At 38.0% G+C, this 24866-nt stretch overlaps 1 protein-coding gene across 2 annotated transcripts in view; it reads right to left on the reverse strand.

Moving 5' to 3' along the window:
- Positions 1 to 351: 351 nt before the first annotated feature.
- The window catches only part of gc (GC vitamin D binding protein), a 31290-nt gene continuing 6775 nt past the window's right edge, over positions 352 to 24866 (reverse strand). Inside the window, exons 4-12 of one of the 2 annotated variants that reach the window (XM_079871580.1) lie at positions 14586 to 14797; positions 8833 to 8965; positions 7370 to 7458; positions 6740 to 6866; positions 5885 to 6087; positions 2334 to 2466; positions 1284 to 1354; positions 1059 to 1158; positions 352 to 542 (exon numbers count right to left, since the gene is read on the reverse strand). In XM_079871580.1, the coding sequence (XP_079727706.1) occupies positions 501 to 542; positions 1059 to 1158; positions 1284 to 1354; positions 2334 to 2466; positions 5885 to 6087; positions 6740 to 6866; positions 7370 to 7458; positions 8833 to 8965; positions 14586 to 14797 (1110 nt within the window). In that variant the 3' untranslated portion in view covers positions 352 to 500. Of the gene's footprint in view, positions 543 to 1058; positions 1162 to 1283; positions 1355 to 2333; positions 2467 to 5884; positions 6088 to 6739; positions 6867 to 7369; positions 7459 to 8832; positions 8966 to 14585; positions 14798 to 24866 lie in introns of both variants that reach the window. The other variant, XM_079871579.1, reaches the window with a different exon arrangement.

A 24866-nucleotide genomic window follows, 5' to 3' on the forward strand; every position in this document is an offset into this window, starting at 1 on the left:
AATTCCAGAGGGCCTATAACTTCTATTTCGCTAACACGATTTTGTATTTTATTTCACAAAAAAGAGGAAAATAAAAATGTAAATAAATGTAAGCTAAAAAATATATTGAAATCAAGTGAAGTTAAAATTACATCTCAAGAATAATTTGTTAATCACTTTGCTATGAAAGCTAATGTGAAGTCTTCCAGTGTGTGATGAAACACCATGGCAACAACAGAAATCATCGTGGATGTTGTTATGCTCCCGGTAAAGGTTATTCATACAGAAGCCTAATACATTTACACTGCAAATGCCACAAGCCTCATGGGCTAAAAGAGCAAACGGAACAGGAGACGACCAACAAACAAACAATCTTTGAAGCAAGTGGAAAGTTTATTTAAAGAATAAAACATCTGAGGTGACGAGAGACATGACATTTTCCATTGGAGAGGGAATTTAGAAGATCTCTTCATCCAATATAATTGCTGACGCTCAAAAGAATCTTTGAAAAGAGCGAGTCTTTAAACGGCAATGTCGTCGTCATACTTAAGGACATCCTCTGTCTGAAAAAGAAAATATGAACTTTAATCAAACCTTAGTTTAATAACTGTATTAAATTATACAGACACCCTAAATCCTGATTTGATCTGCTTGTCCTGGTGATGAACTACCTAGTTACGTTTATTTTCCTTTCGCACTGGGGAATTTATCATGTTTTAAGCATAAATTTAACAGTTTAATTTGGTTTATGCTAAAAACAGGGGGAAAAATGTAGTCGCTGTACCCCATTGACTAAGTAAGGGAAAAAATACTATGGAATTTAATGGGGTCCATCAACTGTCTGGTTACCGACATTCTTCAAAATATCTTCTTTTGTGTTCAGCAGAAGAAAGAAATTCATACAGGTTTGAAACAACTGACTAAATGATGACAGAATGTTCATTTTGAAGTGAACTATTCCTTTAACTAATGGAACCTTATTGTAAAGTTTTACCCTTTTAATATATAAATAAATAAACAACAAAACCTTTTTTTTTCACTGCAAAAATTGAAACGTCAGAATTCGTCAGTGCTCTCACCAGCTTTTGACACAGTTGTGCCGGGGAACGCTTGGAACAGCAGGATGCGGTCAAGTGAACCCATGCTTGTGCCTGAGTCTCACCTCTCTCAGTCTGTTTCCTGCAGGAAATAAAGCATTATTGAAGAGTTTTGTACTGATCTGCAACCAGCTCCTTCCTTTCAAATCCCCTGTTGTTAAATAACATCAACTGATGATGTTCTTTTCTAGTCTGACTATAACTTACGGCTTGGAGTACTGCGAGCAAGTGTCATCCAACTTGGACAGAAGTGCTGTAGTCTTTTTCAATTTACTTTCCTGTTCGATAAAAGTTGAGAGAGAGAGAATGAAAAAATGAAAGAACTGTTTGGCCAGTAACACAACCCTTAAAATAAAACATTAGTATGTTTTTTTCCTTGTCAGTGTTCAAAGTCGAGCAGCGGGCGAGAGGATGAGACGTGTCGTTGTTTGACAGTTCGGGATTGGTTAGCACCCAGCGAGTACAAAAAGCACCCTGTCACTCGAAATTAATTGAAATCTCGCAAGACTCTCTCAAGTGAAGAGTGAACTTCATTTGTGCATGTTAATGATGTGCGTTCATTCCCTGGTTACAGATGCAGTTTAAACCCTTCAATTTAATGTTCACACCAGAAACTTCTCACATCTACTGTAGAAAAGCAGCGAACGAGCAGATAATTGGAGGAACTGCAAGAGAAAACTGAAAGGCTAAATTAACCAAACATTGACACATTTTTGATCAGGTTACCTGTGGGTTTTTGACATCATTGTTAAGCATGAAAAGAAGTGCTCATTGAGCTCCAGTCCAATTATAGCATTATAAAATGATTTATTCAAGGTTATATTACTTGAGCATCCTTATGAAATGGTGCCTGCTGCCTCAACACAATTTTTCATGTGAGTTCACCTTACTGCCAAGAGAACCATCCATCAACATAACATCTCAGCCCTGATGAGAGCTCCAATCTCAAAACCGAGATGAGACTTCATTGTCAAGTCAGAGAGTGGCATTGTGCTGGCAAATCATCAAGACATGCATCAAAAAAGATCGAAACCTCTCACAATAGCCATCTTACCAGTGGTTTTTGGCAATCTTAGTCATATAAGCAAAAAAAAAAAAAAAAAAAAAACTTGAAATCTGAAGAAAGGCTTGGTTGTGTTATCCAAAAAAAGAAAATGAAAACCTGCTGCTAAGCACAAAACATAAAGCAATGATACAAAACTGTAGTAAAGCAGAGACTGGTAAATCATGTCAGTTTCAGGATGAACATCGTCTCACCTCCTCTGTTAAGCACGCTGTGACGTCAGCAGATGAGCAGCAGGCTGTTACCGTGCTCTTGATTCGATTGAGGACGGTTGTCAGCACAGGCAGAGAAATGGAGGAATGTTTTACTCCAGTCAGGAACAAGTATCTGGAAACACACATACATGCTTTTGATCTCATTCATACACTGACTTTAGGAAACATTCTTCCCCTGTTGCTGCATACAACATGACATTTCTCCTTTTCAGTGGCCACTACTATGTATGTTCTGAGGGCAGAACAGGAGCACAAATCTTTAGCCAACCAGCAGGAGGCTGCAAGACCTCAATGCTCTCCATAGGAGGCTCTGATCTCTTCACTCTAGGTTTATGTTGTAACACAATGGGGGTTTTCAAACTGGGGTCCATAAGAGTGTTCTCCATGGACACACACATTTATATAACTCATTTTAGGGCTGTCAAAAGTCACTGTAAAATAGCCCTGGAACCATTTTTATTGGAAAAAGCATTAAGTCATTTGCAGACAACATGCTGTCTTAATTTCATACTATTTCTCGTACAGTTTAAATGGGTCTTTATAGGAAGGGGGCATTTCTGGTTGAACTTTATTTTACAGTACATGCACTCACTTGTACTTACAGTATACTCACCTAAGAAAGTACTGGTTAATATAAGGTAACTACAGTAGTCAACATCTGAAGTGAATCAAAACCTTTCATCAAAGTTATACATGAATTTTTATGGGTTAAGTTTAGGTTCAGGGTTAGAACCTTATTGTAATTACTGTAATAAGTATGTACATGGGGAACATGACTGTAAAATAGTGCCCTATCAGTAAGGTTCACTCTTACTCTTTAATCCACACATTTCACCCAATTTGATAAAAATAAAATAAAAAAACAACAAAAAAAACTGCATTTGATACTGGGTATCATTTAGAATAATTATTAATATTAATATTAGCAGTGTTGTTTTGGTATTTATATATATATATATATAATTTACTTTTATTGTTATATTTTATATTTTTGTTATATTTTTCATTTCATTTTTTTTTTATTATTCCAATTTTAGTTTTAGTAAATTAGTACTTCAACTTCAACTTATTTCAGTTACTTTCCAAGGCAACAAGTGTACTTTTCATTTAATTTAATTTGAAGTTTTTTTTTTTTTAAATAATATTATCTAGTACTTAGATTTTATTTTATTTTATTTCTGCTTCATTTACGAAATTATGAAAATGATTTTGATTTGCTTTAGTTAACAATAAGAGCAAAGTATATTATTAGTGTAGTTAGTAAAAAAACAATGGCTAAAAATACATGGAGCACATGGCATCTTGTAGAATTGAATTATTATAGAAGCTTAACAAGTATGAAATAATGGTAAACTTTATTTAAATAGTCAAAAATGAAAAATGAAAATTAGCACATGATTTACTCACCCTCAAGTCATCCTAGGTATATATGACATTCTTCTTTCAGACAAAAACAATCGGAGTTATATTAAAAATGTGTTTAATGTGGAGCACTTTCATGAGGGATAGATGCATTTTTATGGACTTCAAAACAGAAAAGGCCATTCACTGCCATTATAAAGCTTGGAAGAGCCAGGACATTTTTTAATATAACTCCGATTGTATTTGTCTGAAAGAAGAATGGCATATACACCTAGGATGACTTGAGGGTGAGTAAATCATGGGCTAATTTTCCTTTTTGGGTGAACTATCCCTTTAACTATAAGAAACTTTGCAACTGCATGTCAACTAATCTCATTAATTTGCAAGTACATGCCGACTAATCTCACTAGAGTATTAGTAGACTGGTAGGGTTAGGTTAGGGTTAGAGCTCAAAATAATGTATTTATACATTTAAAGGCTGATTTTTCTGGTCATACAAAAATGAAGAACACCACTAGGGGGTACAGTTGGACAGTGTATAACCGAAGAAGGAGAATCTATTACTATGCTTTTAAATAAATATTAATGAAAACTTACATACTTCTCTAATTTCTGTCAGAACACCCCATCTCACATTAATTTCACTTGCATACACTCAGAAGCCACAATAAATGACCTAGTATTAGCCCCCCGAAGCACTCTGAAAATGCCACCTTTAATGACACTAGGCCGCGAGGTAAACTCAGTAGAACTTGCTAGCACACATTCAGAAACAACGGTGAGTGGCTCATAATTACAGTCCAAGATAAATTAAACATAGACTTCTGTGCACGGCTGTCTGCCCCTCAGCAAGAATTCATTCTTACTTGTCCACCCAGGCACACGAGTAACTTCACAAGCTTCATTCATCACAGCATGCAGTGCATACCGGCTACATTTTCACTAAATGAGAGAGGCATAAGGTGCTGATCAGAGAACAGCCATTACATACTATAACAAATGAAGCGACCATGATGCGAGAGAAAAAAGGTCAAAATCTTTGCTTGAGGGCATCCTGTTTTAATTTTTGGTGCTCCAGGCAAGCATCATTTGCATGACAATGATTGTCACTCTGCAAAGGAAAAATTGTCTGAGATGTTACACAGAAGATAAATGGGTACTTAATCTCATCCCATCAGTTTTCAAAGGAATATATAGGAATAACTCCATCACCTCAACTCCAATAATCTATAATGTTCTTGTTCATGTTCAAAGGAAAAAATTAATGTCCAGCTGTGGCCAGAATTCTCCTGGTACAAAACCTGTTTTACCTTCATTCTAATAACGGGATGACTTAATTTTAGACGAGAAGGGGAACTTGAGAAACCTTTTCATGCACAGTTAGGACTGAATTTCAGGTGAATCTTGCAGCCCAAATAGATCTTTGGTTTGATCTCTGGAAAATTGATCACAAGAGCTTCAGTATCTGATGAAATTGAAGTTGCGATAGTCCTTTTCCCCCTATTGAGGCATATATCCAAGTAAAATGGCTTCTCGAACAGAAAAAAAAAAGAATGTTGGGAAGAAATAATTGATTAATTGTTGGATGGTTGTGGTTTGCTAGAGGGGATATGGTTGGAGATTATGAGGGCACATGAATTTAAAAATAATGAGAGAAATCATTTAAAATAAATTATTGAAATATTCCATTAAAACTACAGAATTGTCCATTTTGATTTCATGGTGACTAAGCAAAAGTCTGAAGAGAGTTGTTTTGATCATATGATCATATTCAGAGTCACAGTATGAATAATTCATGACTAGTTGCACTTTTGCCCTTTAATAGACTAGCTAAAGATCAAAATCAAGAGGAACGCACTCTATTGTGTTTGGGAAAAGGGGACCTGGTGGCTTTTCCCAGAGAACCTGTATTAAATCTGAGTGGGTCACGGTAAAAACACAATATACCCATTATATCACTCAACATTGCATTAGCATATTAGCACATTTGGCAAGACAGATCAAAACGTAGTGTAGTGAGTTCTTCCTTCAACAAAATAGCACAGACTTTGGCACATCATAATGAAATAAGCTGGCTAACATCGGAAATATCTTTTCCGGATGACCTTTCCTTTAAGACACGCATGGTTTCCCTACCACCGAATATTTAATGAATATTAAATAAGCACCTGTCAATCCCATGTGGTTGAACTTTCTCGCAGAGCTGGGATGAAACAGGATCGGCTACATGTGGATGCTGACGGGGTTGTCTTTCCAAGTCATCCACGCAAGGAAGTGTATCCAGGGCAGGTTTCCTACAGCACTTCCGGAAATCCTCAGACATGGCATTAAGATTGGATTCACTGCACAGAACTTTCTGAAAGCTTGTCAACTATTATGAAGGGAAAAATACAATAAATCAGGCCCTCCTGCTGAATTTCATGACAAAAAAATGATATCAGAGGGTTCTGTCAAATTTCTCCATCTCTGTTCCATGTACACTTTCTCTTGAATAGAAATTATAATCTCTTCTGATCATTTCCCTGTCCTGGTATTTTGATTTGAACTGCTGCACTGCATTATTTAGTCTAAAATTAGATGACACATAATAATGATAAAATTGAATAGAAAAGGGGCAGCAGATGTGATAAACAACATTATACAACAGCAGGTATTGTTGCGAAGTACAGAGAGAAAGGCTGTTTTTTCAACTGCTTCCACTCAAAGGACTCCAGGAAATTTGTATAATAACCACCAAGTATGGTCATTAAAATAAACCCAGATTCAGAAAATCCCTATCAATTAGGAAGCAGTGAGTATTGTGTCTTCCAATAGATGACATGTTTTTCATCAGTTACCCCAAAAAATATTCTTATTTGTCATATCATCAAATGTCTTATGAAGCGGAAGAGGAAAATTCACTGCCAGAAGGAAATCTGATCAAAATAATTGTCCCAAGAGAGATTTGAACCTTTGTGCTCCTCATTGTGGTTTGTTGAACACAACATCGAGTGGAATCGGAGCGGCCTGACCGCTCTACTCACTTCTTCAATTATACATTCAGGTTGGGGCTGTAAACAGCATTTTTCAAGCCCAGACTGGAAACGACTGGATATGGCTGATGCATCTTCAAAGGACAGTCCTAAGAGATTTCCATAATATGCAGACAACCTATAAATATGTAAAGCAATGTAAGCCAATGGTGTGTAAAAAGCAAGACACACTTCATTTACACGTCAGACTGTGTAGGCAACTAAACAGTTAACTAACACACATATAAAAAAAGTAGAGAGGAGAAACAACTGAGTTTAGGAAGAAGTTTAGTTTTCTCATCCTCATGTCATTCCAAACCAATATTCTGTTGTTTCTTGCATAACAATAGGACTTTAAAAAAATTAAATAAAAGTGAAAAAACCTAAATAATAATAATAAAAACTCTTTTCCATTCATTGACAGTTAATGTTAATGACTAAAATATTTCAATACAAGCATTTCAATCAAATATGATTTATGCAATATGTCAAAACTTTAGCCCAGGGGGGAAAAAAGCTACCTGTGAGCTGGCAAAAGTTTAACAACAAGAGGATGCATAAATAACAGAATTGTCTTTTTTGGTGAACTTTTCCTCTAATGGTGTGATGATGCGGTGCAAGCCATGTTTTTTTTTTTTTTACCCAATTTTGTAGGATTTCAAATTCACTTGGTTGTTGCAAACATTGGATAGAAACCTCAGAAAAATGTTGGCGCTTCCCATTTGGAGTCTCTGTAAACAGACAGGATTTATATGAGGTACTTTACTAATAATTCCACATCAACCACCACCATTCATCATAATGATCATCATCATCATCATCATAATTTTAATCATTATTGGGATTTCAACCTATATAAATTAAACTGATTTGAACTGAATGATATCATCATATTAATCATCCTTATCCTCATAATCATTTTATTCCTTTTCATTTTTCTGCTTCCCCTAGACAAATTGCTACACACAACTAGACAATAGCACAGATCCCTCCTACACATCAGCAAGTAAAATAGACATTTAATTAGTAGCTGTTTAAAGCAGTGTGGGCCGCAGAAAGCAGATTTTAGCTCCATGAACAGCAGATGTGAGTCTGCTGGCGCAGGTTTTGTGTTGACAATAATATCTTGGAATCCTATTTGTAACTTACAACAGACCATGCAAGAGCCTTCAGGGCATTTGATACCAAAAGCAGACACACAAGGGACAATGATGATTATTAGTCTCATTATAGTCTGGCATAGCATGCACTCTTTAGCTTCTATAGGTGGCATATGGTACTTATGTTTCATTGTCTTCAGACAATACATATAACAATAGCAACAAAGAGGGAGCAATTATGCATCTGCGGGAAGTACAGTAAGTGTGGTATCTCATCATCCGAAATCCAAACACCCTGTCTATTCTCTTCCTACCTAGTAATAACTTGGCCCAATTTGACTTGGAACTGGACATTATAAAAAATAAATACAAAAAATAAAACCTGTCATAAATTACATTTCCAACTATGTAGATGTACTATGTAGAAAATTAAGAGCCTATTGTTGTCTCTATTGTTGGAAGTACATTATTTCACAATTTTTCATCAGCTTCTAATTAGACAGCTTATTGTGTAAAATGAATGCACTGTGAGTTAATGAATGCATCCCTGCAGAAAACAACAATGATAAAAAATAATCTGCATGCTGGTGCTGGTCCAACTTGAGGACCAGCAAAATCATTCAATTCTGTATGTTGAAACATACAAAATGTATGTCTTGACAGCATGTATTTTGCATGCACAGCTTTAGAAACTTAAATATATTATTTGTACAGTTATTTTATCGTTAGTATTACTGTCCAGATATTTTGGACATATGAACCGAAAAGGATTCGCACACATTTGTATGTGCCTGAATTTATCAAGCGCAAAATGCTTACTATTAATTGCTGTCAAGTACGCTAAAAATGTATTACTATTGACAACACATTACTTCACATGCAAAAACATGCTGTAGGCCATAATCAGCATTAGATATATTCACCCAACATGATACCTCTCACAGGGGTTATGCCACCCCAAGGTTTCCAATGAATGTAATCTGAAATCTGTGTGGTTTATACTACCTCTTCGAGAAAACAAGAGATCTTGACAGCAGGGTGGCAACATCGCTTTGCCATTCTCACATGGTGCTGAGTAGCATTAAGAACAAAGCCTGCTGGGATGTTTCTGTGCCTCCGGGCAAACTCATACACATACCTGAGGGAGAGAAAATAATGACTTTGACGTCAATATGGTAAATCAGAGCCCTTCAAGTCATAGAGTACATGATGTTCTGCTCTCTATTAGTAATTCTATATATCATAAATCAAAGCCACTAAAAGTGTTTCTTTGATTTAATCCTATCCAAGCAGAGCATAATCCTCATGTTTACTCATGGATGGGGGTGTGCTGTCACCAAAATATATTTTTATGAAAATGTTTTGCCATCATGCTCCCAAGGCTTATTTTAGAACAGAATGATTCATGTGACTACACCATTTCAGCTTAATTATGTAGATATTTGTTGAAGAAAGGTAAGAAATAAAGCCAGAATTGTATGGACTAAAAGGGTTTCAGTCATGTGGTCTGTTTTTTTTTGTAAGCAAAACAAATGTAATGACATGACATTGTATAAGTGATTTAGATGGAAAAATAGGAAAAGATAGGAAAGATTTACATTTTCCTTGTTAAAATTATAAAACACAAATTATTTCTATAATATTATAGCTGTGAAAGATTAAGATAAAATAAACAATTGATTAATCTTTATATTTTACTGATCTTGTGTCGATGAAGTGGTACTTGAGCCTGATAAATGGGACTGTGGGTACAAAAGACATGGGGCCCTATCTTGCACCCAGCACAATTGACTTTGTACACCAACGCATGTATCATTCCTATTTTGCACCCGCGCACAGCGGACTTTTCCCTCCACAGATGCACGTCGGTAAACTAGGAAATACACTTGTGCTCCCCGGGGCGGTTCAGCGCAAAGAGGAGGCGTGTTCCGGCGCAAACGTTCCCTGATGCTATTTTGCAGGTTTAGAAAACAATTCCGCCACTGACCAGGAAAAACCTAGTCTAAAGTCAGTGGCGCATTGCGCATGTTATTCAGATGCTATTTTAAGGGCGCATGCTTGGCCATAATCAATGTAGCGTGTGCACAACGCGCATACACTTTGATTCTCTCATCTACACAGAAGCAGCAGTTTTCATTTTTGCAAATCATACATTATTAAGATAGATAGATAGATAGATAGATAGATAGATAGATAGATAGATAGATAGATAGATAGATAGATAGATAGATAGATAGATAGATAGATAGATAGATAGATAGATTTTAATTTGGGTGGGTTTCTCCATCCCCATACAATGTCACTTCTCTGTGTTTTATGGCCCTGATGAGAACGTCGGTCTCCTCGGCTATGAACCGCTGCTGCCGCGCGCCTGGCAAATCCGTCGTTATAATAGCAATCCGCCATTGAACAAGCGTGCCTGCTCTTAAAGGGATAGTTCACTTTGAAATTAAATTTTGGTATGTTTTAGCTTACCTCAAGGGCATCCAAGATGTAGGTGTCTTTGTTTCCGCAGTAGTTTCAATTTAGATATTTTTAGGTCAAACCGTTCTTGTCTGTCAGTCATATAATGCAGGTCTATGGTCACCACCTCAAAGAGCATGCACAGAGTCAAAATTAAACAATTCCCCATCGTAAGTAAACATTGATGGCCTAAGACACAAAATGAGCGGTTTGTGTGAGAAAACGACCACGTCCAAGTGATCTGAGGGCGCACGCGCTTGTGTGTGACGTGTGCGCGCGTTCTGGCTTAGTCTGTGCAAGCGGCGGAAAGCACCGGAAGTGATCTCTCGTGCGTGTACGTCAGAACGCGCGCACACGTCACACACCAGGAAGCGCGCGCGCCCTCAGATCACTTGGATGTGGTTGTGTACAAGAGGTAAAAACTATATAAATACTGTTCGTTTTCTCACACAAACTGCTCGTTTCGTGTCTTAGGCCATCAGTGTGTACTTACGATGGGGAATTGTTTAATTTGGACTCTGTGCATGCTCTTTGAGGTGGTGACCATAGACCTGCATTATATGACTGACAGACAAGAACAGTTTGACCTAAAAATATCAAAATTGAAACTACTGCGGAAACAAAGACACCTACATCTTGGATGCTCTTGAGGTAAGCTAAAACATACCAAAATTTAATTTCAAAGTGAACTATCCCTTTAAAGGGAATGTGAGAGGTCACTCTGATTGGTTTATTTCACGTTATGCCCAAACCACACCTATGAATAATGAAGCTACTTCAGACCAACGCATTTTAGATTTGCGTCGGGCGCAAGAGTCATTTATCCCGCCGGTATAATAGCAACAGTGCCCAAGACCCGCCCACAAAGTTACTTGCGTTTCGCGCTTGATACTTGCGTTTCAAATTGTTAAAATAGGGCCCATGATGTATAACACAATTCTATAGCATTTTTTATGCCATAAAAAAAACAGAGATCAGGTTTTAAGCCAGATTTACTTAAGCACCTTTTGATGTGTAGAATTATTTGCTATATAAAAATCTGCTTCAATGCGTTAACAGCAGGCACCTCACTATTAATGCAACCACAATTAGAGACTATGGCCAAAAAAGCAATCAACACTCTTATGTATTTATTTATTTCAGAACCGAGGATTTCTAAGTGCCATTAAAGCCAAATTAATTCTCTATTATTACTAAAATTGACTTTTGTCAAAGTTCTGACCAAGAGGCCTCCCCTGAGGCAAACCAGCCCAACAAGCAATTATCACTACCACCTGTCTATAAAGCCCATTTATCTTTCCTGAGTTAAAAAAATGAGATTAGATTTACCGAAGCATGTTCTACAAATCAGATAATATTTGCTGCGTCCCAATTGAAAAGCTGCATGCATCCTTCGAAGGCCAACTGTGTCACTGCGGACCAACGAAGACTCACTGCAAAAAATGCTTTTCTTACTTAGTATTTTTGTTTTGTTTCCAGTCCAAATATCTAAAAATTATTAAATCAAGAAGCATTTACTAGAGAAGTAAAATGACATAAGAAATTCTATTTTGTTTTAAGATAAAAAGAAAGTAATTTAAAGGGATAGTTCACTTTGAAATAAAATTTTGGTATGTTTTAGCTTACCTCAAGGGCATCCAAGATGTAGGTGTCTTTTTTTCCGCAGTAGTTTCGATTTTGATATTTTTAGGTCAAACCGTTCTTGTCTGTCAGTCATTTCATGCAGGTCTATGGATACTGTCTCAAAAGTCAAATCGTCCAAATTAAACAATTCCCCATCGTAAGTACACATTGATGGCCTAAGACACGAAACGAGCGGTTTGTGTGAGAAAACGAACAGTATTTATATTGTTTTTAGCTCTTATAACACAGCCGCGTCCAAATGATCTGAGGGCTCGGGCGGGTATAGAATATAAACTAGATGTCGCCTTGGCTACGGTTTCGTTCCAATGAACTGCAGTAGCGAAGGCGACATCTAGTGTATATATCTATACCCGCCCGCGAGCGGGTATAGATATATACACTAGATGTCGCTTGGCTACGGTTTCGTTCCAATGAACTGCAGTAGCCAAGGCGACGTCTAGTGTATATATCTATACCCGCCCGAGCCCTCAGATCATTTGAACGCGGCTGTGTTATAAGAGCTAAAAACGATATAAATACTGTTCGTTTTCTCACACAAACCGCTCGTTTCGTGTCTTAGGCCATCAATGTGTACTTACGATGGGGAATTGTTTAATTTGGACGATGGGGAATTGTTTTAATTTGGACTTTGTGCATGCTCTTTGAGACAGTATCCATAGACCTGCATGAAATGACTGACAGACAAGAACGGTTTGACCTAAAAATATCAAAATTGAAACTACTGCGGAAAAAAAGACACCTACATCTTGGATGCCCTTGAGGTAAGCTAAAACATACCAACATTTTATTTCAAAGTGAACTATCCCTTTAAGTAATTTTTGCTTAAAACAAATCTAAAAAAAAAATAGAAAAAGAAAAAATAGAAAAAAAAAGAAAAAAAATCTAAATTCGAATGGAAAACAAGAAAAAAAAAATCTTAATTCAATTGGAAAACAAGATTTTTTTTCTTACCACATTGGCAGATAATTTTGCTTGTTTTAAGCAAAAATTACTTAAATTACTTTCTTTTTATCCTAAAACAAAATAGAATTTCTTATGTCATTTTACTTCTCTAGTAAATGCTTCTTGATGTATGAATTTTTAGATATTTGGACTGGAAACAAAACAAAAATATTAATTAAGAAAGCATTTTTTGCAGTGCTATGCCAATTTTCTTTTAAATGCAGCAATAAAAGCACCAGTAGAAGGTTTAAGAACTGCTCTTGCGGCATCAGGATTAGGAATTCATGCTGGACATTTGGATGTCATAATTCATACCACTACATGGAAGCTTTATTGTGTAAACTTACAGGTCTCAGTTAGCAAATATTCCACATTTTCTTTATATTCTGTCCGAATGCTTTTCATACCCATTCATGCCCATATTTGCCCATTCCTCACATGTAAAAATGTACATCACCTTGTATATTAAAACATGAATGCACTGCAAAACTTAATCTAAGATAAATCCATTAATCCTCGTAACGGTTTAATTTCCAAAACATCTATAAAAGACAAGAGAATATCAGATCAGAAATGACAGGTAGATAATAGGTTATAAATAAATAATTTGTATACATAGATATTTGATAATATATTTCCTTTGATAAAAAATTAAAAAGAGGTCTCAGAATGTTATACTAAGGAAGGGAACACAGTGGATAAATAATAAGAAATTTTGGGTTTCTTGAAGCAGTGCCTTCCTTTCTTCAGAGACAGTTTTTTTTCAGAGACAAGTGGATCACCTTCAAGTGGTAACAAAAGAAGCCAATGGACATACGGGTATTTAAGTATATAAGAAACTCACTCATTCAGGTTTGTGCTGAGGAGCTGAGACGATGTGACGGCCATTCAGCGGTGGTACAGGCGGGGCATAACGTCTCTGTTCCCTCCTTCAGGGAACGAGGGTTACAACAGTACAGTAACCGAGACGCTTCCAATCAGTCAGTCACCTTCAACGTCACGGCCCAGACACGTGAGGCAGTGATCGTGGCTATCTTACAGGGCCAGGAAACGACCGCATCCAGAAATACATGGGTGGAATACCATCTTTAAAAAGGCGCAGCATCACCTGTGCTTGTTCTTGATCTCACCCAAGTGAGATCCCACAACAACTGTCTTTCGACATAACGTTGAGACGTGACTGACTGATAGGGAAATGAGTTTCTTTCTCTAATTATGCTATACCTGGGAGAATAGTTTGGGAAAAAAGAGAGAGAGATGGCTATTCAGAGAGACTAAATAGTCAATGATTTTGTCTAAGGTAATATAATTGGGATACATCATACTAATGAATGTATTCAGAAGGAAATGCTTAATTTGCTGATATAAAAAGATTCGGAAGATGCTTTCGATATTGTGACTTTTAATTGGGGCATATATTCTGACATATAGGCTACTGTTTCAAGTCAGTGTTAAGTTGTGATTAGTTAGTCAGAATAATTAGTACTTTTAAACTAAGGTTATTTCAAAGGGCTGCAAGTTTGTCTATATCTGGGCAATGGCTTTCAAGGATTTCTGAGGACTTAATGATTTGCGTAGTAAGAGAATGAGAGATGAAAGTGACCAGTGGTTAAGCAAGAATGTTGCATTGATCCCTTCTGTTTTTATTTCCACTGATGAACCCCAAATCACTGTGGCCTTCATAAGTAGTCCAGTGGGACTAATCTCACCTGACAGAATAGTTCTTCTTGTATTGAGTGTACTCAGTGCAGATCTCCTCATTTGTGGGCTCTATTAGGGATGGCAGCTCATCTGCAGAGTACCGTAGTGAGGCCAGACAAAGTTTCCTCTCATGACCCTGAAGTGTGCAGCACTGCTCAATGCCTGGATGTTTGGGGAATGGAGAGTCCTTTCCGCATGACTTCTCAGAGATCTCTGTAGCCTTAGATAGAGATTACTATGTGAATAAAAAGCAAGCAACACAACACACAAAAAAAGGCACACAAAACATATTGCGGTAAAGTGCTGACAAAATGAACATTTTTGTTCAGTAAATTTGTCTAGAAAATATGTCTTTAATGATGTTTCAATACAAGTTCACTTATCATCGTTTCTGTGGTGGAGACATTGGGCCTGATTTATCAATTTATCGTAGAAAAGAGCGCAGATTCGAGCACAGAAATCATCTTACAAGAGGATTCATGAAACATTTGTATGCTGCCAATCCCATTGTACGAATGATCTGACGTTGATAAATGTAGTGGCTGAAAACAACCTTCATTTAAAGGGGTACTTCACCTCTGGAAAGATGAATGTGTATTTAAAATTGGTCATTTATGTAGAAGAAATGTGAAATTATTTTTGAATTTGGAGCTTTCTAGACAGAGAAAAGCAAGAAAATGTATTTTTGGCTTATGTGGATGAAAGACAACAACTCCCAGAATGCACTTGCTTCGCTGTCCTAGGAGGCCACTCCCAAGCCACGCCTACCGGTAAGAGAGCGCAGTTTAAAACAACAAGGCTAGGCTACTAGTGAGTCTCCGTGACGAGTCTGATTTTGAGATCGCCCAAAATGTCCGGGATTCGGCTTTTGCGTTCTACAGTCGCCATTCATTATGTTTACTGTGGCGAGCAGGACGAGGCTGAGGGGCACGGGAGAACGGCGCGAGGCCGGTGGCGTGATTACTGAGACGCACCGGTCTCGCATCTCTCACGGAGGAGCAGGAATTTTCTTAGCAATGTTAAAACGCACATCAACCGATCACTTGTTTAGCGTTCATGTAAACACTACATTCAGATTCACCAATCGGAATGAATTCAGTTATATTGAAACAAAAGGTGTGCATGTAAACAATGAATGGCGACTGCAGAAAGCAAAAGCCGAATCCCGGACATTTTGGACGATCTCGACGGCCGGAAAAAGAGGATGGTAACCCTTACTACTCAGCTTTCTCCTACTATTCAGCTTTCTCCACAGAACAAGAGCCTGCTAGCTTAGCTTCCAAAAAAAGATGGCTGACACTATGTAATGTACATTCTGTGAGTGAGATCCCACCCTCTATGGGCGGGTTGAAAACATGCGGGACAGCCCCTACTACTGGCTGTAGTCTCTAGCCTCTGGCCAAAAAATCCTCTGATGACGCAAAATGACGATTAAATCTAAATACATAAATCTCTCATCTCAGGGGGATGTGAGGGTGGATAGCACGGTAATTCAAAAATACTACAGGTTTTCTACTAATACAAAGCTTAATGCTAAATCCTGAAGTATCCCTTTAAATATCATGCCCCTAAAATACACGATTTAGAAGCCTTGCCCCTAGAGTTTACGAAACTGAGAAAGTAACCTGGCCAAGAAGAGGAAGTAATCTCATGACCATTTAAATTGAGCAGTGTAATTTTTTTGTTTTTTTACTTGATTTTAGTTTGATGATGAATGGCTGAAATGTCAAGTTAGCAACACGTGGTACGTGGAAGTGATATGTTTTGTGTGTGTGTGTGTGTGTGTGTGTGTGTGTGTGTGTGTGAGGCACCTGTGCGGTCAGGTGTATTTAATAAAATAAAGATATATAAAGAACACAAATACAAATTAGAGTGTCACAAAAACCAGCGTAGCTTATACCTACTACTTATACCTTAAACCTGCACAGTTTTTCTTTTTTGTTAATCTGTTAATTTAGCAAAATATATTTTGTGTAGTCATTTTATTCCTTTTATAGGCTATATACTTAATTTCAGTTCACAGAGGCGCTGCAGGCGATGTGACGATGCGTGAATCCTCATAATCTGTTGTTTATGCTGCTATTTGGACATGTAGTCTAAACCTATATAAAAAAACTAAAAAAGCCTAAAAAACAAACAAACACTTGTGGTATTTGCAATGAGTCACAGACACCCATGTTCTCTAATTTAATTTAATTTAAATTTTACATTCTAATCTAGTCGTATAACGATTAATGATCGATTAATGAGCATCGGACTCAGTAAGGAAATAAATAAACAAAATGCTCTCATTATAATTCGCCAACAGATGCTGCACGCAAGTTCAGACTAACTCAAAAACTTGCGTACACAAGCTGAGACCTGACGTGAGATTTGATCGTAGCCACCGCTCACGTACATACGGATAAATGCCAAGGTTTGCATGGAAACGAATTTCTGTCGTACTTTCGTTTCATAAACTAGACCCATTATTTTCATTGGTATGGAGACAATCGGATACATGTGCAGTGTTTGAAGCCCACTAAAACAGGCCTTGAATTTAGAATTGCAAATGCAATGTGGGCAATCAGCCAGTTCATATGAGGACATTTGTTCAAGTAATTATTTTTTAATGACATGGATGTAAGCTGTCCCTAGGGAAAGACACTGATACACTGAATGGAGCAGCGAGTAACTGCGCACCCACACCAACTAACATGTACTGTAATTAATTTGCATTAAAGTATGCAGAGGATAGGGTATAACTGACTGGATTGCAGGAATGTTTCTAGAGTTGAGCTGGAGTTGCCTCCAGTCAGGACTCATGTTATTATCTCCGTGCACAAACTGAAGGACAGTTTTATTTGCATGTGTAATGTAAGAGGCTATTTCGGAAACAAAGCCTGCAAGTAAGTGGCCTTTTGGCACTTCCTATTTTATTGGATGTTGGAGATAAAGGGCAAGAATCAACAGGGACGAGTGGGTGGAATTAGATTGGGAAATGTTATGAGGCAGATTTAAACTCATGTCATCTGCATAAGTACCACAACCATGTCAGAACGTGTGCTAGCAGCCATGCCACCGCTCAGATTCAAACAGCTAGAATTACATTTTTCTCCAAAAATATAATAATTTTTTTTAAAAATGAAAACAGAATGCTCTAAATCACAAACTCAGAATAATGGCTAAAATGCCTCTATCCCATTGCTAGTCAAATCTATCTTATTGGAGTTGACAGCCACTGCAATGGTCTGGCTAACAAACCACTGATGTACTTACAGAATTAAAACAAGCTTGATGTCAGGAACACATGAAAACAGATGAGTTTATGATGAAGATCAAGCCAGAGAGATTTATAGTCAGGCATAAAAAAACCACAACATGTCACTGTGAAGACCATCAAGGGTGAAAGAATTCTAACAAGATGGGCTGTTAGTTAGAGATGTAATTAAGTTAAATATACCTCCAGAACTTCCACAGTAATTAGAATGTAGTCATGAATCTATTTTAGATAGACTTAAGATATGTTGTGCTACATCTAGCATGTGATTCTGTCTTTCTCCAGTTTTTCTTCAATGTTCATGCCTTTGAAAGCAGTCTGGACAAGTGTATACAATTAGCATATCCTACATTTAGCTATGGTAACTTTTGGTATCTTACAGCTATCATTAGCTCAGTCCATTTTAAATCTTGGTTTATCTCATTTCATTTAACACCTGGGTTAGCAGTTAGTCCTGGATATTCAAGTTTCAAGATGTCACACTGTCGGGTAACATCCTTATTTTAGACAAACAGAGCTTGAAACGGGCACCTGTTTGTAGCAGCCAGAGAAAACTAACAAAAATATTAAGAATCAAGAGCCCAACTCCAGGAAACAATGATCAAACAGGTGTCCTTTACGATGTTTTCATTACTTCCGGTGGAGAGAACGCTGGCGCATGTTGGCTGCCACTTTTCCGTCCGGCTTTCTTTCTTTTAATTTATTTATTCTTAAACAGTATTCATTTTATTAGATTGTGTTTTTTTTTACATTGCTTTTAATGATACTGGAGTTAAATTGTGGAGTCTTTCTGTGCGTGCCACTATTGTTTGATCTGGTCTAACACCGTGGGATCGCTGATCCTGTGAACTGTGAACATTGCTGTTTGCGTGACTGCTATCTATGCTGCTGTGTGACAACAGCATGTCTGGATTCTCTCTCAAGTAAATCAAATTGGATATTTCTGTTCCTATCATGTGGATTTCCCTGCTATCTATTGTCATCATCATTTTGACCCTATCTGGGCTTCGTGGAGAGCGGGTCCTTCAACATTTGGATTTCATCATGATAAGGTACTCTTTCTCTGAACTTCTCTCATTGGAACATCATTTACTTCCTGACGTCTGTGTTCAAAAGACCCTGAAATCGTCTCGACTTCTACGTCAGCCGAAATACTTACACAGAGGTTCGCGGAATGTTCACACTACTGGGACTGGCATTAAAGTTTTATGTTCTCGGTCTATGGACTCAGAAACAAAAAAAGCATTCTTTACGCGGTGTCTGCCATACAAACTTGCGTTATCCACAACTGACTCATCTGAAAATGCGACTCGACACTGTGCGATTTGCACATCTAAATGCTCGTTCTTTGAACAATAAGACTGGATTTATTTTGTATCTGTGAGACTTGGCACCAACCAAATGACTTCATAAACTTAAATTTGTGTATTCCACCGGGATATACATATAGCCTATTCAGAGGCCGCGTCTAAGTGGTAAAGGTGGCGGTCTTGCTGTTATCTACAGATATGATATATCTATTACGGAAATTACCATTCCCTGCGTATCATCATTTGATTGTGTTGCCTTCAAAATGAACGGTACTTCTCCTGTTCTTATTGTACTCATCTATCGACCTCCAAAACCTAATTCTTTGTTTTTCAATTAACTCACAGAACTACTGCTACATCTGTCTGTCCATCAATGATTCTCACTGGAGAAATTAATATCAATGTGGACAACCTTAATAGTAATCTAACTGGAGGTTAGATCATGGAGGTATTAGACTGTTTTAACATGACTCAGTATGTGAAATTTCCCAGTCATAATAAAGGTCATACACTTGATCTGGTGTGTTCTGTTGGGGTGGACAGCAGTGACTTGTGTATTAGTGATCATAAGCTTCTCACTTTTAATTCAAATGTTCCATCTTTAAGAAATGCTCAAAAAAGGGTCATTAGTTTTAGAAATGTCAAGAATATTAATTTCGACAGTCTTTCATGTATGATCTCAGAGCACTCTACAGTTGAAACTGTTATAATTCTATTTTGTCATCTGCTTTGGACATGTTGGTCCCTAGGAGAGAATGTGTTCATTTGTTCATTTGTTAAATCATCTCCTTGGTATACCACTGAGCTTAGGGCTCTTAAGGTGAAAAACAGACAGCTTGAACGCCAATATAAGAAATCAGGTTTAACTGTCCATAAGCTAATGTATGATGAACTTTTGAGTCAATACCTTGTTCTTCTGTGCAGGAGTGTAACAAATGTCTTATTTTTTTTTTTATGGATACACTTTTAAGCATCTATAAGTCTATCAGTTTGGTACCTTGCTCTGCAATTCCTGAGACCTATCCAGTTAGTTTTCCTGAAACTGCATTCTCCAGTTTTAACATAGTCACTACTGATTGTATTTCAAAATTAGTAATGGCAATGAATACAACTACTTGTACCCTCGATCCAATCCCAACATCTGTTCTTAAAGGGTGTCTCTCTTCAATTAGTCTCCTCATTTGTGGCATTGTGAACACCTCTCTTACAGCTGGTATTGTTGCAGCTATTACACCAGTCCTTAAAAAGCCTGGATGTGATAAGTCAGACCTATCAAATTACAGGCCTATCTCAAATCTGCCCTTTCTTGCAAGGTTTTGGAACGTGCTGTTGTGGCACAACTCCACTCTCATCCAACAAGCTTTTTGAACATTTTCAGTCTGGGTTTAGAAAGGGACACAGTACAGAGACAGCTTTGGTTCGTGTTATGAATTACCTGCTCGTCTCAGCTGACTCTGGAGCATCTACCATCTTTGTCTTGTTAGATCTCAGTGCAGCTTTTGACACAGTGTGCCATTCTATCCTGCTAAATAAGCTGGAGAGCTGGCTTGGTATCACTGGTACTGTGCTTAACTGGTTCAATTCTTACCTCACTGACCGTTTCCCGTTTGTTGTCTTGAGAAACAACAAATCTGAAATTGGACAAGTCCGCCATGGTGTTCCTCAGGGATCTGTCCTAGGTCCCATATTGTTTAGTGTTTATATGCTTCATTTGGGGCAAATAATTAGGAAATATGGTTTGGGGTATCACTTTTATGCTGATGATACTCAAATTTACATCAGGTCCAAATCTGATCCTACTGTCATTTTTTTCAAAATGACATTTTTTTTATGTCATTTTCGCTGTAAGATCAATTTCAATTTCTGTACCTGGACTCGAGGACCCCCTCGAAAACGAGATGGTTCATCTCAAGGGGTTATTCCTCTTCAATAAATAAATGTCAAAATACTGTCACCTCTAAAATTCTCTCGGATTGTGTGCAGGAAATAAAAACGTGGATGTACCATAATTTTTAAAAATTGAATTCTTCCAAGACAGAGATTCTACTCATTGGCACACCTGCAGCTACTCACAAAGGGAGAAATTTGTATTTGATTATGGATGATAGTGTTTTATTTCCATTTTCTTATGCTCGTAACCTTGGTGTGATTTTTGACGCTCACCTAGACTCACATATTAAGAGTATTACAAATCATCTCAGAAACATTGCAAGAATTAGGCCTTATCTTACTCTACCTGACGCTGAAAGGCTTATTCATGCATTTGTTACTTCCAGGATTGATTATTGTAATGCACTATTTGTTGGTTTACCTGCTAAATCTATAAAACGGCTGCAGTACATCCAGAATTCAGCAGCACGTGTGCTTACTTCACCATGTCAGCACATTACAGCCGTGCTTTATAGACCTTATGCGCCAGATAAACGAGGGCGCCGCCATCTTTAGAATATTGTCTTTTAACTTCCATTTTTGCGGTCACTCTGTATATTTATATGGCATTGCTGTCCAGGAGTAATTAGCTTTTGAAGTGGATTTACTTAATGTAAAGTTAACGAATGTTATCATGAGGACTGTAATGTTTAAAGCAGATGACTTGACAAATGTCAGTCGACCGGGAAGATTTTAAAACGAGCCGTTCATTAATAAACACGCAAAATCGCTGTGAAAATACAGACCGGAAGTCAAAAGACAACGAGCGCAGCGCTGAGGGGCGAGGCTACATAAGGTCTATAGCTTGCATTGGCTTCCTGTTCAGTCGCGTATTGCTTTTAAAACTCTCACACTAACATACAAGCTATGCACGAAATAGCCCCTTCTTATATCTGTGACTTAGTCAACCTGCACGCAGCTTCGCGTACCCATCGGTCTACTGATTCACTTAGTCTTCAGCAGCCTCCCTGTAGATTAAAATCTATGGGGGAGAGAGCTTTCTCTGTTGCTGCACCCAGGTTATGGAATGCACTTCCTCTATTGTTAGAGATGCTCCCACATTAGCCAGTTTAAAATTGCTTATAAACTGTCATGATTAGTATTTTACTGTGTTGTACTGTAATGATTATTTCTGTATTACTCTTATACTTCTGTATTTTATTTGCTTTTACGGTCTGTAGCGCTTTGGGGTTTAGAAAAGCGCATTATAAATAAAATGTATTATTATTATTATTATTATTATTATTATCATCACCACACTGGTGGTGACTTCAAAAATGTGTGCTGCTTTCCTTCAGTGTGTCATCACTAATGCTCCTCAGTCCACTCTTTAACTAAATAAACCCATAAAACCCTGTGAGACAACCCGACAAACAAACCACGATGCAATCACTGCCAACAGCTCATACCCTGTGGCGCAAAAATGGGGTAAGTGTATGCAGTGCATAAGGGCGCCGGACGGCAGGGGGCGCCATTGTGGCAAAATAATTCTTTGAAAATCTCCTTTAATAAAACTTTATAAATAAACAAAAATTGTTTGTTATAAATTATGAAAGGAAACATTTTTATGTAACGAAAATATTTGAGTATTTTCGTTCAGCATCAGACAAGGAACGTGAAGCAAAAGCAATGGTTCTTTCTGTTCCTGTGTCATCCAGCTGAGTCAAGACAGCACCCACACCATAGTCTGAGGCGTCACAGGAGAGGATTGTACTGTGATTGGGATTGAATAAGGAAAGAGCAGGGCTATCCACTATTGCCTGTTTGACTCTATCAAAACTTTCTTGTGCTGCAGTATTCCAGTGGAATTCACAGTCTTTATGGAGTAAGGCTCTCATTGGCTCAACCAGAGTAGCATAGGCAGGCACGAACTTACTGTACCAGGCACTAAGACCCAGAAACAACCGTAGTGTAGCTGCATCAGTAGGAGGGGGCATTTTTATAATTGCAGTAACATGAGCATCATCTGCATGCAGACCATCAGCTGAGAGTCTGTATCCAAGAAAACTAAGTGTTGTCAAGTTGAACTTACACTTTTCTGTATTCAGTTTCAACCCAGCCTCACTGATCCTGTGCAGAACAGCTTTGAGATTTGCATTATGAATGGCTTCGGACGCACCATGGACAATCACATCTTCCAAGTAACACTGTACACCATCAAGGCCTTTTAAGATCATGGTCATCATTCGTTGAAAAGCAGATGGTGCCGAACACAGTCCATATGGTACTCTACAAAACTGATATAGGCCTTCATGGGTAATGAAAGCAGTAAGTCCTCTACTCTCCTCGTGTAATTGTACTTGGTGGTATGGATTTTTGAGGTCAAGAGAAGAGAACATCACTGATCCATGCAACTCAGACAGTATGTCTTCGATCAGTGGTAGGGGGTGACTGTCTTGTACCACCGCCTTGTTAGGTTTTTTAGCGCATCCAAATCCAGCGCCAGTTGGTACGGAAACAGGACTATCAGCAGAAACAAGTGAAATGCTGGATGATTGAAGCATTGCACAGTGAGTAGCAGGTTCAATCAAGCGACCACCCTTAATCTCAATGTCCAGTGCTTTACATAAGTCACGTCCAATGAGAGGAGTTCCTTTTTTGACAATGTTAAACTCACCAGCAACAGTCTTTCCGTAATATGTCACATTCAGTCTCAGGGAACCACACACAGGTATGTTCCCCTTTGAGTAAGTCAAAAGCTGCACTTTCGGTGGTGACAGAACACATGAGCTGAAGTATTCTTTGAATATGTGTTGTGGTAGAATTGATGCACCAGACCCTGTATCCACCATCATCCTAATGGTACAAGTCTGTATAGGAGATGTGGGTGTGGCTATGGTAAAAGTACCCACTGGAGCTCCATCATCTGTATGGCAGTCATTCACACACAGTACTGTCACTTCAGGCAAGCATACTTCATTAACTGACTTTGATGCTGTCTTACACACCTTTGAGAAATGTCCGAATTTTCCACATGTTCTACATTTGCAGTCTTTAGCAGGACATGACTTATTTGCGAGGTGGTTAGCAGAACCACAACGGTAACACTACTGCTGTCCCTTCACATGTTTATCCTCCTTCTACTTAATCCTTGTTTTATTTTTGAGCATTCGTGTCTTTTCTTGCCTCTGAATCGCTGCTACTTGTTTTGATTCCCCGTCAGCTATGACTTTGGCGTCTGCTACTGCCGATTCAATTTGTCTTGCAATAGCTATCATCTTTTCAAGGGTTAAATCTTGCTCTAGTAACAGTCTTTCACGAATTTGAGGCATGGACGTTTTTTCCACAATCTGATCATGGATCATTTCATGCTCAATATTTCCAAAAGCGTATGTTTTCACTAGTTCGCGCAGCGCTGGAACGTAATGATCAGTGGACTCACCCACGGCTTGAGCGCGTTGTCTGAAGCGATATCTCTCTGAAACCACATTCAGCTTAGGAGAAAAGAACTGTTTCAGTTATTGTAACGATCCATCGTATGTATCAGCAGTAAGAGGCAATGTATTGTAGATTCGTTGCCCTTCTGTTCCTAAGCAGTGTATGAGCAGTGCTCTCTTTCTCTCGGCAGAAAACTCTTCTCCGCCGATCGCAAGCAGGTAGTTCTGAAATAACTTTTCCCATGCATCAAAGGACAGTTTTGGTTCACCTGGGCATTCCAGGAATGCTACTGGGGGTTGTAGAGAGAGCAGGGCCATCTTAACATTCTCATTGACACTTGTTAAGTTGGAGTAGGAATGGATAAAACGCAGACAGACACGAGCAGTAGCTTAGCATTTTCTTTACTCTCTTTT

Source organism: Squalius cephalus (assembly GCF_949319135.1).
Source record: "Squalius cephalus genome assembly, chromosome: 5".
Lineage (NCBI taxonomy): Eukaryota > Metazoa > Chordata > Actinopteri > Cypriniformes > Leuciscidae > Squalius > Squalius cephalus.